This window comes from Lathamus discolor, chromosome 13 (assembly GCF_037157495.1).
Source record: "Lathamus discolor isolate bLatDis1 chromosome 13, bLatDis1.hap1, whole genome shotgun sequence".
Lineage (NCBI taxonomy): Eukaryota > Metazoa > Chordata > Aves > Psittaciformes > Psittacidae > Lathamus > Lathamus discolor.
Genome location: NC_088896.1, coordinates 3,228,553 through 3,242,332, shown reverse-complemented (window position 1 = coordinate 3,242,332; position 13,780 = coordinate 3,228,553). Strand labels below are relative to the sequence as shown.

Here is a 13,780-nt window from a genome sequence, read left to right as displayed (position 1 = left end):
AAGACCCATGGACCCCCTTCACCTTGCCCCAGGACAGAGACCCCTCGCTGTGTCCCTTCATTGAATGACCCAGGGCTGGATTTACCCCATCTCCCTTAAAGCCAAGATGCCCCAAGGGCTGTTGGCTGTGGCTGTTGTGGCGAGGTGACAGAGCAGGACACAAACACACACAGGCTGCGTAGAAAACCATCACCGTGCCTTTATTTGCTGCTTGACAACAGCTTGAGGTGTTTGCAGAAGGCTTGTCCTGGGCCAGACGTGGGTCTGGGGGGCACTGGTTTGCAGTGGCCCCCAAGGGAGGCTCCACAGTGTGGGGCTGGGGATGTGCTTCAGGGGCTCTGCGTGGATGTTTGCAGGCAGGGGAGCATCTGCAAAGGCCCCTGCTTGGTCTGGGGGCTGCTCAAGGGTGGGCTCGGCCATGGTGGGGCTGGGGAGGCTGCAGGGCTGGGGCACGTGTGTGTACGGGCTTTACTGGGTGTCTCTGCAAACTGTGGCTCTGAGCACCCTTAAATCAGCAGAGACCCCCAACCGTTCCATGCCCGGGGGGCCCTTAGCCCTGCAGCCCACCCACGGCTGCAGCAGAGCCCATGGGGTCAGCGCTGGGATGGGACCAGGCCGTCCGCGGCTGGAAGGCAAAGGGGCGGCTGTAGCCGGGGCGGCCTCGGAGCTGCGGTGGGGATGCAGAGGGGCCGCTGCCTCCCGTCGCCATGCGCGGGGCTGGGGCTGCGGGCGCTCAGCAGCCGCTGTTCCTGCGCATGAAGGCGTGACCCCGCACCGCGTGCTCCATCTCCACGAAGGCCAAGTCCCCGACCGTCACCGCGCAGGGCCCCAGCGCCCGGAACCCGCACTTCTGGTAGAAGGGCACGAGGAAGCGCTGGCACATGAGCAGGGCGCGGCGGGCGGCGGGCAGGCCCCGCAGGTGCTGCAGGTACCGCCACATGAGGATGGAGCCCTTGCCCTGCTGCCGGCAGCCCCGGTGCACGGCCAGCACGTGGATGTGCACGGCCGAGCCCTGCGGCCGGTGCAGGGTCAGCGCTGCCTGCAGGGGGAGCGCGGGTCAGGGCCCGTCCTGCGCGGGTCCCTTTCAGCTCATCCGGTCCAGCCCAGCCCTGCCGAGGCCACCCCTGCCCCATGGCACTGGGGCCTCGTCTCCACCGTGTGTGAGCACTCGCAGGGCCGGTGCCTGCAGCCCTGCCCTGGGCAGCCTGTTCCAATGCCTGAGCACCCTCTGGGGCAGGAATTGCTCCTCAGCTCCATCTAAACCTGCCCTGGGGCAGCTTGAGGCCGGTTCCTCTTGTCCCATCCCTTGTTCCTTGGGAGCAGAGCCCAGCCCCTCCTGGCTCCATCCTCCTGTCAGGCAGTTGCAGGGAGCCATCATGTCCCTCCTGAGCCTTCTCTTCTCCAGACTGAACAACCCCAAATTCAAGGTCCACATCCTCCCCATAAGTACAGGGGTCCCACTGCCATCCCCCCATCATCCTTGGAGGCTTTTTAATCCTGAAATGAATGCTGAGGGGAATTAATTGGCGCATTTTTAACAGCATCAGTAAAATTAATTACTGAGGAAGTTCATTTACCCCAGCGCGGCCTTGGGAGAACACTGCCTGGGTAGCCCCGGGGAGCTTCTGGTCCCCAGTGCACGAGCCGGGGTAACAGGGTCTGGTTCTTACCTGGTTGAGCCTCTCCTGGTCCCAGAGGGAGCCAATGATGAAGGCCACGAGCCGCCCCTCCTCAAACCAGCCGAGGGACAGCTCCGGGCACAGGTTCAGGAAGTGCCGGATCTCATCCAGGTGGAGGGGACAGTCCCCAGAGACAGAGATGAAGGCTGGAGGGGAATAGCAGTGAGTGGAGGGGGGGACCAGGGGCACCCAGACCCTTTGGGACACCCCCAGCACTGATGTAGGTGATGAAAGCAGGATGTGATGGGGAGAGATCCTGTATCCTGCTTCCTACTTGGTCTAAAGGAGCTCTGAGGGGCCTGGGTGGCTCCAGGGAGCAGCTCTGCTCATCCAAAAGCAGCCCCCCATGGCCCATCAGGCTCCTGCTGCTGATTCCAAGGCTACTGCAGTGGGTGCTGAGAGGAACCCTCCCTCCCGGCATCTCCCTCTGGAGAGGACGGAGAAATGGGACAGGTGAGTTTGGGAGAGGGGAGCTGGGGGTGCTTGGGATGCAGGCAAGAGGGAAGGTTGCCGGGGTGCATCTCCCAGTGTGACGGGAGGCAGAGCGTGGTGTCCTTCCTCCCGCTTCCCCGCTGCTCACTGGCTCCCAGGGCTGTTCGGGGAGATCTGGTCCAGGGTCACCCCAGGCTGCCCAGGGGATGGGTGAGCTGAGGGCCATGGTTCTGCACCTCATTAACTGCAGCCCCTCCGCACCTCATTAGGGAGCCCATGGTGGCCTGGCCACAAGCCACAGCCGCTGAGTCCCTCTCTCGTCACCCATGAGGGCACACAGGGAGGGTTTTGCCACCAGGACGTGCCCTCAAGGAGCACAGGGTGAAGGAAAGGGAAGGCAGGACCCCAGGCAGCGCCTCACCTTCCCTCTCGATCTCGAACACGCTGACAGCATCCTCGGGGCTGAGGCAGCGGAACTCGCTGGCAGGCAGCGTGTGGCGGCGCTGGCGCCCGGGAGAGCTGCGGGGGGACCTCACATGGACGGGCTTCAGGAAAGGCATCGCGCTGAGCACCGACATCCTGCTCCTGCTCCTGCTCCTGCTCCGGCTCCTGCTCCTGCTCCTGCTCCTGCTCCTGCTCCTGCTCCTGGTCCTGCTCCTGCTCCTGGTCCCGCTCCTGCTCCTGCTCCTGCTCCTGGTCCTGCTCCTGCTCCTGCTCCTGCTCCTGGTCCCGCTCCGGCTCCTGCTCCTGGTCCCGCCTGGTTTCCCACTGCTCCACTGCTCAGGCAGCCGGAGCAAATGGGCTCCTTGCTTTGTTTCTTGGCTCTCTGCAGATGCAGCTCCACTGGTCCTGACAGCAGCACCCTTGGTTTCAGCCAAACTTCTCCAGTGCTCTTGGCTGCTGGAAATACCTGTTGATCACACACAGGGATAGGCACCCTTCTCCTATACATGTGAGGAGATATATATATATATATATATATATATATATAATCATAGATACATATAGGATGCTGGAGATGAGCTCTTCCTCAGGGACTGTAGCAACAGGACAAGGGGTGATGGGTTCAAACTGAAACAGGGGAAGCTCAGGTTAGGTATAAGGCACTAGTTCTTCCTGTGAGGGTGCTGAGGCGCTGGCACAGGGTGCCCAGAGAAGCTGTGGCTGCCCCATCCCTGGCAGTGCTCAAGGCCAGGTTGGACACAGGGGCTTGGAGCAAGCTGCTCCAGTGGAAGGGGTCCCTGCCCGTGGCAGGGGTTGGAGCTGGAGGAGCTTTATGATCCCTTCCAGCCCAACCCATTCCTTGGTTCTATGCTATATGCAAACAAACACCCACCCACAGTGCCCCCATTGCCATCACTGTGAGCTGGGGCCAGTGCCTGGGAGGACCAGGAGGCTGGCACCAGCCATGGGCTCTAGCAAACACAGCGAGCAGGGTGACAGAAGCCTGGTGACCAGTTAGGAGGTCTGGGCGCTGGGACAGAGCAGGGGCAGGGCTGGGTGTGACAGCTGGAGCAGGAGGAGCAGGCGTGGGGCTGAGCATCCTGCCCAGCATCTCCCAGCCCATGGCAAAGCCAGGCAGGGGGAGAGGCAGCAGAGCCCTGGGACAGGCAGGGTGGGCTGCAGCTGCAGGATGCCAAGAGGATGCAAAGTGAGCATTTCCGGGGGAAAGCTCCTTGTGATGCTCTTGCTTTCACGGTGCAGCACGGCTGTGTGTGAGCGAGCGGTCAGTGCTGGGCCACCATGCGTGCGCTGAGGTGTCCCAGCATGGACTCGCACCAGGCACCCAGAGACAGCCCCAGCTGCCAGGATTTACTCCCTTTTCCAGCTCTCTCAGCAGGTAAGTGGCAGCTCAGCACCTGTTGGGCTCTTGGGTCACATCCATGCTCACAGATAGAGCTGGGGTGGGTTCATGGCAGGATGAGTGGGTGCCTGCAGCTGCAAGGACCGGTGTCCTCCTTGGGCGAGATGCCCCAGGCTCTGCCACTGCCCAGGGAGCTTTGGGCAGCGTGACCCCACCAGACACGGCCCGTGCCAGGACATGCTGCCTGTGATGCACAACCCCATCATCCCTCAGTTCCCTGGGAGGGTCACCAGTGCCCGAGCTCATCCATCAGCAAGATCCTGCACAGCCTGGCCCAATCCCTCAGCCTGGATAAAAGCCTGGAGCTTCAATCTGCCTCTGGTCTCATGTGTGAACAATCCAAGATAATAAATCCAAAGAGAACCGTAAATGGAGCTGATAACTTTACGGAACATATGCATTCCATAGGCAGAAACAGTGGGAATTGCTCCTGTAGCCAGCTATCCCTGCTCAGCCCAGTATTCCAGCCTCCTGCAGCAAAGCCACTGTGAAGCCAGATCACTTTTGATGATTGTCTGAGAGGTGCCAGCTTTCCCTGCTAATTATAGGCTTGCCTCCAGCTAATAGGATTTATGGAAGCAAAATCATTACCAGCACACACATCGCACAGGGCAGAACAAGCTGGGAATTTTCCACCCTGAAATGCCCAGGGCTGGGTGCTTGGAATGCCTGGTTTATCCAGCCCAAGGTGAAAGGGGGGTGCTGTGATGGATTTTCAATGAGTTGCTGGGTTGGCAGTGGATGTGTTGCTAAGGGATCGTACCCATCAGGGAGAATGGGTTTATTTGGTGGGGGAATTACTGAGCACCCCTAATGCTTGTTCTGGTGACCACGGACTGAAATGATGCTGGGAGTGGTTGGTTCATGCTCTGGGAAGCATGTAGGAAGGAGGTAAAGGGGTGGCTGAGGTGGAGGGGACAGCAGGGTGCTGGAGGTGCAGTGTTTGTAGAGTTTATATCAGCTGCTCTGGAACTCCTCATCCTGCCAATTGAATTAGGGGCTCATCCACCGGGATAAATCCTAGAGGAGGCAGGAGGGCAGGCTCTGGCACCTAGAAAATGCAGCCGTGGTTTGATCCTGGGTGGTGCTGAGTGCCTGAGGATGGCAGGGCAGGGCCAGCTCAGTGCAGCCTCGGGCAGGACTCATGTTCCAGCTGCTGTGGGGATTCTGGAGCAGGATAGTTTGGGTTGGAAGGGATCATTAAAAGCCATCTGGTCCTACCCCCCCACCCCTCCCCATCACGAGCAGGGACACCTTCCACTAGACCAGGTTCCTCAGGGATGTCTGCTCACTGATGATAGCCACTGTTGAACAGTTCAGCATCCAAGAGCAAGTCTTCATCCCAGATCACATAAAGCCTGGAAGGAACTGAATAGTGGAAAGTCTCTACCAGGACATCCGGAGCTGGGCATTGAAGACCTCTTGTGCAAGTGGCTGCTCCATTCCCATTAGAGATACTCGTGAAAGGGGGCTCAGATCCTTCCAGCTGCTTCTAGAAACTTCCTGAGACACCAAACAACAACAGCCCGGAGCCGAAAGCACTGATGGGGAAAGGCTGCTCCTTGGCTTCTTTTCCCTGTATTCTTCCCCCCGCTGGCACTTTATTCCTGGCAGCCCAGGTTACACCGCTGCAGGGCTGATCTATTTGTGTCTGTGTTCTGGAAATGAGCCCCTCGCTTTGCTTCTCAGGTCCCCGCAGGTGCAAAGTTCTGGGGTGGGCTCTGGGGATAGACAGAGCGCAGAGGAACCATCCATCATCCCAGCCCATCCCTGGAGCTGACCCGAGCCCTGCCATGGGGGTACCAGCACTGCTGTTACACCTGGGGAGCATCCGACCTGCAGAGGTGAAGGAACCGCACCCCAGCTCACAGAGTGAGTAAGAACCAGAGTGAGGAGGAGCATCCTCAATCCCTTGCTTGAGACATCTGTCTTCCAATGCTCCAGCACAGCCTCCTATATCTTGTTCAAGTCACTTACCCCCAGGCTGCATTTTGTACTGTAACTCCTTCCAGCCCTGCCTGAGATGAGCCCCATACATCTCTGTGTACATAGCAGCTACCAAAAGCTTTCTTTGTAAATTTCCCCCCCACACACTCGTGTTGGTCACTAGAGATCAAAGCACCTGCGTGGTTCAGAGAGGACCTCACGTGTAAATAAAAAGGCAGGTCTGCACTATCCCCCTAACAGCATCTTGCTGTTATTATGTGATGCATCTGCCTGGCTTTGGAGCTTGGCTGTTCAAATGAGTTGGTATCAAGGAGTTATTCACCCAGTTCTGAAGCTGAATACTCTTTGCAAAAGAGCTTGAGATCTTCCAACACCCTGAACAGGGAGGGTTTCGGTGAGAAGGGTCCTTACACCCAGGTTTTGATAGTGTTGGAAGTGCAGGGATGGGACACGGGCTGAGGCGATGGTCACGCTCTTACCTCCACCAAAGCCACTTTTCAGACAAGCTAAGCTGCCTGCACCAACCTCCCTCCCCTTTGGAGCAATTCCCCCCCTGCCTGGGATCCTGGGGCTGGCAGGTCACTGGGCTGGCTGGACCACTGGTGTCCCCAAGGCTGGTGCGGCACCGGGATGTGGGGTTCTTACCGGATGGGGCCCCTGCGCCGTTCCTCTGCCCGCCTGGCTCCAGTGGTGCTGTCCCACAGCAGAGGAGGAGCTGGGGTTCTGCCTCCCTTCCTCTGCCCGCTGCCCCCTCCACTGCCCCAGCTTATATATTTGTTATTTATGGAGCACGTGATGCCACCCTCTAAGGAGTTTATGGCTCCAATGACAGACAGGGTGAGGTGAGAGGCTTTAACGTGACAGGCCAGCAAAAGGATCCCATCGGGTTTCTACTTCCCCCCCCATGACTGCCCACAGGAGGATAAAGCATTTAGCTGATTGCTCTGCCCTGAGTCCCTGCTGCAGGGAGAGCGCAGGACTTAGCTAGGACAGGAAAGTAATGTGTGCCTGATCCAGACCTCCCTGATGGCATTGGGAGATGCTGACGACAGCCCTGCTGAGAGTGGATGAGCTTCCTTAGGATGCCCGTCACCCCAGGGAAGGTCATGATCATGCCTGCTCATCATGCCAGGCATAAGCATTGCTTCGGTTTGAGCAGCTGGGGAGGGAAATCAGCTGGTTCCTTGCGGGATGAGAGGCCAGACCTAAGCTTTCTGCCCCAAGCAGCTTACTCTAAAGACCAAGCATCTCCCTTGCACAGCCTTCTATTGCATAAGAGACTGGATAGGCAAAGCCAGCGACATTTGTCCTTGTCAGGATGTGTGTAATAAAAGGGGGATTATCCCAGGCATGAGCGTGATGTTGGAATCATCATTATCATCATGAACCAGATGCAGCCCAGAAAGGAGCCTGGAGCAGGAGCAGAGCTGGCTTTGTTCCACCGAAGACATGTCCAGGGGAGCTCAGGACCTGCTTCCATTTCCAGCCATGGGTAAGGTGACCCTTTAAGGGAGATATTCCCTTATCTCCCTCTTTTAAGTTTCTTCTCATGGAATTGAAACAGAAATACAACCCAGCAGCTTTCTGCTCCTCAGAATTGCCATTTCAGAGCCACTCCCCACCATTTAGACTGAGCCCAGCAGAGCAGAGGCTGGTCCGTGGCTGGAATAGTCAAGCAGGGATGCTGCATTAGGTGGTTTTAGCTGGGTCTGTCTCTCCCTGCTCCTACACAGCTGCAGAGGGTCAAATACTCCATTAAACGAGAGCCACAGCAGTGTGCTGGGATTTACACATTTAGCATCTTCAGAGAGCCTTGAGCTGTCACTGCCGCCAGGCTGGTCCCTCCCCTGGAGTCCAGTTCAGGAAGGTGGCAGTTGTCTCTGGGTAGGATGTGCAGGGAGGGGTGGCACATGGAGTGCAGATCAACCACAGCTCATCCCCTGCTCTGCCAGGACTTGGGGCTGAAGTGACACACACACAGCCCAGGGTCTGCCGTCACAGGGGACAACGGTGGCACCAGGATCCTCCCGAGTGCCACCATCAGGGATGTTTCTCTGCCAAACTCATGTATTTACTCCTCTAATTTCCAAGCTGGATGCTTTGCTTACATCCCTGTTTCACACCTTCCCCTGGCTTAGCCATGGGGACCCAAGAGGGTGACGCTTTTCTCCTAGCAGTGGCATAAGATGGGTGGCAGTGGGACATCACTGCAAGGTCAGCCACTGGTTCTGATTCCATTCTTCGTTGCCTCCTGCCTTTTCATCAGCTACCACTGACCGGCAGCATGGAGTGCTCATTGTTGCTGTACCTTCACAGCAGGATGTGGCTCTTTGGGCATACTCAGTATCTTCAGCACCTGCCAGGCTGGCTCCTTTGCTTTATCCCTCAGTGCTCCCGTGCTGAGCTGCCAAGCACAGGTCGAACTCACCAGCAGGTCCAGGTCTCTGTGCTGGAGAGGGACAGTCAGTGCAGGTTAAGAGTCTGGGAGCTGGGGCCCTGCTGGAATAGAGGTTCAGGGCTCCCATGGATGGTAGCCAGAGGCCCCAGGCTCTAAACAGACCCTAGAGGGGCTGGTTCTGCTCTGTGCTCTGAAATGTTAATATAAATATATAACAGAGATATAAACCATGCAAATATACGTGTATGTGGCTTTCCTCTGGCATATTCCTTTTGGCCCATCAGTGTAGCTGATGCCCTTCTGCGAGGCTGCAGGGCTGGTACCCTCAGCAGCACCCACAGGGAGCTGGGGAAGGGATGAAGGGATGCTACTTCACAGCTTGCTCGGGACCGCAGCTCTGCTCAGGCTTTGAACATTGGCTTTGTCCTGCACCACGTTAACATGTGCCTTTGCAGGGCTGGTGAATCTCGCTCCTCCTCTACACGAGCCTTTGAGGAAAGAGCACGGGCAATCCGGGGGCAGTTTCACGGTGCTCTCCTGCCTCTGAGCTCCACCAGCAGCACCAGGCAGGGGTTCCGAGCGTAGCCCCCGCTCCTCCGGCCCGGCGAACCGGTGCCGTCCTCGCCCGTCCGCGGCACCCGGAGCGGCCGGGCCAGATCCTGCGCGACGGCGGCAGGAGGCAGCCCACGAGGTGGCACCAGAGCCCCGCAGAAGCGCGGGCATCAGGACCTTCCGGGCATCATCGGCAGCACCAGCACCAGCGGGCATCGGAGCCCTCTGGGCATCGCCGAGCATCACCAGCATCAACGGGCACTGGGGTCTTTGAAGCATCCCAGCACCACGAGACATCCCAAAACCTGCAGGCATCATCAGCACCACCGGGCTTCACCAGCACCTGTGGGCATCACTGGGCATCTCAGTACCCCACAGGCATCACCAGCATCACTGGGCATCCCGGTACCTTGTGGGCATCAGTGGCACCCTGCAGGCATTACCAGTATCTTCTGGGTATCCGGCACCCTCTGGACATCTCTGGCACCCTGCAGGCATCCTGGTGCCCTCTGGACATCCCAGCACCCAGTGGGCATCACAGCACCTGCTTCTTAACTCCTGCAAGGCCTGTGCAAATATGCCCCATGAGAGGTGCACAAGCTCCCAAGGAGGAGGGAAGGGGATTGCCTTTCACCAGTGCCTTGACAGGGACATGCTGGTGATCTAACAGCCATAAAGAGGCTGGACCTCAGGGGGCAGCTTGCTTGCAGGGAGGATGTTCTCCTGCAAAGCAAAAGCCATCACTTCCCAATCAGCCTAAGAGCAGAAATGGTCAGTGGGGCAGTGGGGGGGCTGCTTGACATGTGTCACTTGCACACACTTCCTGTGTGTTCAGACCTCCTGCTGAATCAATCTCATTTGCCAAAAAAAACATGGATGAAAAATGCTTCTTGGGTCTGCCATAGTGTTCTGCAGAGCAGTGCTACTTCCCTATGGAAGCATGGCAGAGCCCCAGCTGGGATCACAGTGCAAAACCACCCGGCTCAACTCTTGCTAACAGGCAAATGGTCCTCACTTGTCCCCATTAAAATCCCCCTGCTGTGAGCCTGGCCTGTTGTATAATGTGCTTGTTTGCATGGCTATTTATGGCTACCTGAAACCCCACCGCTGCTCTTCAGCATGTAATTGCTCTGAAGAGGGACAGTTTCTATCTACGCACACAACTATGCCCATTACATGTATGTATATTTTATTAGTGGCTGTAAGATGTACATTAAGGAGACGATGAGAAGCATCACGGTGCTGGATAAAGCTGTGCTTTGAAGCCTTGAGAAGAACATGGCACCAGTGCCAAAGGGCACCTCCCAGAGGCCTGATCCTGTTCCATAAAGGCACAATTCACCCTGACTGCACTGGGAGAGAGGCTGATACCTGGTCCCTAGCTCCAACAGGAGCTGAATGCCCTGGGGAGCTGTGCTGCAAGCTCCACGCCAGTGATGTTCAGAGGGTGAAATCCTTGTGCTGGAGGCACTCGTGTGCTGAGCAGGTGCTGAGCTCATCCCATCTATCCTCCACTTTACAGAGGTCATGGCTTGTGGACACAGCTCTGCTCCCAGAAGCACATCCCCATAAACAGCCCCATAACCACATGGCACTGAATGGATATTTAAACTGCCTTTTCCCAAGGGTAGGCTGCTATTTTCCCACCCAATGGTCCCTTTTAGGTCCGTTCTGTTCCTTATCCCTGGGGGTGATGCCAAGGAACGCTCAACCACATCAACACCCCACCCCTCTGATTAAAGTGATGCTGTAGCAAGCAATTAAATACTGGTGTCAAGGTCAGGCTGGCCCAGGGGAAAGTGGGAGCTGGGAGAGCTTCTCTGCCTGCAACTCCCTCATTTGGAAGCAGGATGGGAAGAGTTTGTGCTTCCCATCGCCTGTAGCATCCTGCTGCCTACACCTCAAGATAGGCGAGAAACCAGGCAGGGGTGAACTGGCTCCCAGTGCATCCCTCAGCCATGCACCACCCGGATGCCCCAGCCTCATCCCAGCTGCTTCCCAGGGGTTTAGGGCCATTTACAAGGTTGGAAAATCCCAGCAGGCCTGAGGAGAGGGGCTCTGCTCCCTCATGGGGCGGTGAATCTTGGAGGTGGGCATGGGCAGACCTTTCTCCCTGTTGCTTTTCCTAAAAGGGGAAAACTTGGAAGGAGAACTGATCCAGCTGAGAGCATCCTCGCGTTTCGGGGAGGGAGAGGGCAAGAGGGAAAGCACTGCCCTGCAGCTCCTGTTTCCTGCAGCAAAACAGGTCAGGCTGAGAATTCCAGCATCTTCCTGGTATTCCAGCCAATGCTGCACAGGTGGGGAGACCTAAGGAGCAAAGAGGCAGGATATCTCTGGGCGAAGGCCGGGCAATGATGGCTGGTTCGGCTTCCCTCAGCCCTTCACCAGCCAGAGCAGTGGAACCAGCTCGAGAAATCATTTGGATTTCAAAATTCCCTGGAGACAGAGGAGGAAAAACCCCTTGGAGTCAATGAAGTCAAAAGAAGTCAGTGACTGGGGACAAGGTGATGGTGGAGTGTAACCCCCAGTGACTGGGGACGTGATGGCGGAGTGCAGCCCCCAGTGACTGGGGACAGGGTGACGGCGGAGTGCAGCCCCCAGTGACTGGGGACGCGGGGATGTTGCGGTGCAACCCCACGGTGACGGAGGACATGGTGCAGCCCAGCCTCCCCCGCTGACACGGGACATGGTGCAGCCCAACACCCCCCAAGTCCATGTCCGCATCCGCCCCCTCCCGCTGGTGGGCGTGGCCTGGCGGTGGGCGTGCCCTCGCTCGGCCCCGCCTCCCATCCCGTTACTTGCGCGCGGCCCGCGCCGCTCCGCCCCCTCCCCTCCCCCGCCCGCCGAGGCGGCCGCGCGCTCTGCCGTGACTCCCGGCGCCATGGCGGACCTGCCCGCGGAGCCGGCCCCGGCCCCCGCCCTGCCGCTGCCGGCCCCGCCGGGCGGCTCGCAGCGCCTCCTCTTCTCTCACGACCTGGTGTCGGGCCGCTACCGCGGCTCCGTGCGCTTCGGCCTGGTGCGCCTCATCCACGGCGAGGACTCGGAGGAGGACTCGGATGAGGGCGGCCGAGGCACCGGCGGCGGCGCCGCCAGCTCGGGAGGCTCCGAGTCGGGGGGGCCCGGCACCGGCGGCGCGGAGGAGGGCCGCGCCAGCCCGCTGCGGCGGGGCTACGTGCGGGTGCAGTGGTACCCGGAGGGCATCAAGCAGCACGTCAAGGAGACCAAGGTAACCGGGGCGGCCGCGGCTCCTAACCGGGCTCCTAACCGGGGCGGCCTCTGCGCCCGCGTCTGACCCGCACTGGGGGGCCTGGCTCCGCCTTGGAGGCCTCCCGGGGCAGGGCCCCGCGCGGGCTCTCGGTGCCTCCTCTCCCCTCCCCTGCCCTCCGGTCCGCGGGCTGTGGCGTCCGCTGCTCCGGAGCCCCCCGCCGAAGGGGGTTTGCGGCTGTCCGTGCCTCACCGCGTCCCTGCCCGGTGTGGAGCCGCGGCCTGAGCAGGGAACGGGGTCCTCCAGAGGTTGAAATCCTGACGCCTTTCCCTTCCTTCATTGCGCTCCTTCTGGAAGGCCGGCGTGGGTGCTGCTGCTGCCCTTGGCTGCTGGCGGAGCACGGCTGAGGTGCTGGGGTTTCATCATAGAATCGTATCCTAGAATGGTTTAGGTCGGAAGGGACCTTAAAGCTCATCCAGCTCCAGCCCCTCTGCCGCAGACAGGGGCACCTTCTGCTCTTTAATGGCATAGAGAGAGGCCTGCCTGTGAAGGGTTTGTGCGAGCTTCCAGACCCCTCATGCTGGGAGTGTGGGCCGGTATCTCTGCCTTCATGGACGGTGTCGTCATTGCCTGTTTTCAGGGAGTCAGCAGCTGAAGAGGGAAACCTCGACGTGGGGTTTCCCCGTTCAGATTCCAGCAGGGAGTAATTGTGGTCTGGATCTGCCCCTGTTGACAGGAGCAGGTACCCCCGCCGCCGAGCCATGCGTAAATCTGTGACCTCTTCATTCCATGGGAAGAGCCACAAGGTGTAGGTAGGTGTGTGTCAGAACATTCCCACTTCCCAAAGTTCGCTTGGCACACACTGGCTGACAGTACAGAGACAAAAGCGAGCGAGGGGGCACTGTAATATAACACAAAGGGGCCTGCGAGGAATGGGCGTTGCACTGAACAAAACAGGCCTGCACTGTCCTTGCAGTGGGTCCTGGCCCTCATCTGGGGTGGCAGGCGAGCTGGGAGGCTTCTGGTATGGTGTGTGCTTTGCTGGTGCAGAAATGGCCTTGTGCACTGAAGGAGAGAGGGAAGACTGAGAGGAAGAAAGGTGTGTTTCAGTCCTACAGGCATTGGTGGGATTGCAAGTGCTAACGGAATGAGCTAAATTTAGGTGGTAGTGTCATTGCACACGTGACCGCTTGGAGATAAGGAAAATGAAAACAGGTATTCAGAAAAGATGCTGCCACGTGATGGGTTTCTACCTTGGGAAAATAAAAGCCGCCTTTCTCTAAAGAACCACGATTCAGTCACTGCAGCTTTCCAGCGAAATCTTTGTGTGCTGTTGCAGCAAGGATTTGTCCCAGGGTGAGTGTGGTTTAAGCACCTAAACAAAGCCACCTCGGTTTGGGTGAGTAAACACAGACTTAGGAGGTGCTACTGGGTTCCCAAATCCAGGAGCGCTAGCTCTGACTTCAGTCGCTTGGTAACTGAACCCTTTGCAGTGTTAGGAAAAGCTGGAGTGGGGAGGATCAGAAATCAAGGACAGTTATGGAATAAACTGTCTTTCCTCTTCGTGGGGATTCTCCTCTGGTGTAGGCATCTCTGCCACTTTAACCTGGGGAGAAGTCTCTTGAGTGCTTGAGGAATTGAGGTGTACTTGTATTGATTTTTCTATCTGGGGAGCTGCCCGCTAACAAAATCAAGAGGTATTG

The 13,780-nt window shown here is 58.2% G+C and overlaps 2 protein-coding genes across 3 annotated transcripts in view; one reads left to right on the top strand and one right to left on the bottom strand.

Moving 5' to 3' along the window:
- Nucleotides 1-603: 603 nt before the first annotated feature.
- AANAT (aralkylamine N-acetyltransferase) lies at nucleotides 604-2,689 on the bottom strand. Its single transcript, XM_065693225.1, has 3 exons — nucleotides 2,533-2,689; nucleotides 1,671-1,825; nucleotides 604-1,039 (listed from the first exon to the last, which is right to left on the bottom strand). Exons 1-3 carry the CDS (start codon nucleotides 2,687-2,689, stop codon nucleotides 734-736), a joined length of 618 nt encoding a protein of 205 aa, XP_065549297.1. The 3' UTR covers nucleotides 604-733.
- Nucleotides 2,690-11,716: 9,027 nt separating this feature from the next.
- The window catches only part of UBE2O (ubiquitin conjugating enzyme E2 O), a 65,296-nt gene continuing 63,232 nt past the window's right edge, over nucleotides 11,717-13,780 (top strand). For both annotated transcript variants that reach the window (XM_065693223.1, XM_065693224.1), the window contains exon 1: nucleotides 11,717-12,098. In XM_065693223.1, the coding sequence (XP_065549295.1) occupies nucleotides 11,754-12,098 (345 nt within the window). In that variant the 5' untranslated portion in view covers nucleotides 11,717-11,753. The remainder of the gene's footprint in view (nucleotides 12,099-13,780) is intronic.

What these genes read in the sequence shown, in the direction of transcription:
- AANAT (XM_065693225.1), bottom strand. Translation starts at nt 2,689, where the DNA reads ATGTCGGTGCTCAGCGCGATGCCTTTCCTGAAGCCCGTCCATGTGAGG. An exon ending in GTTCGAGATCGAGAGGGAAG is followed by an intron (nt 1,826 to 2,532) that starts GTGAGGCGCTGC and finishes ATTCCCCTCCAG; the next exon opens with CCTTCATCTCTGTCTCTGGG. An exon ending in ACCAGGAGAGGCTCAACCAG is followed by an intron (nt 1,040 to 1,670) that starts GTAAGAACCAGA and finishes CTCCCCCTGCAG; the next exon opens with GCAGCGCTGACCCTGCACCG.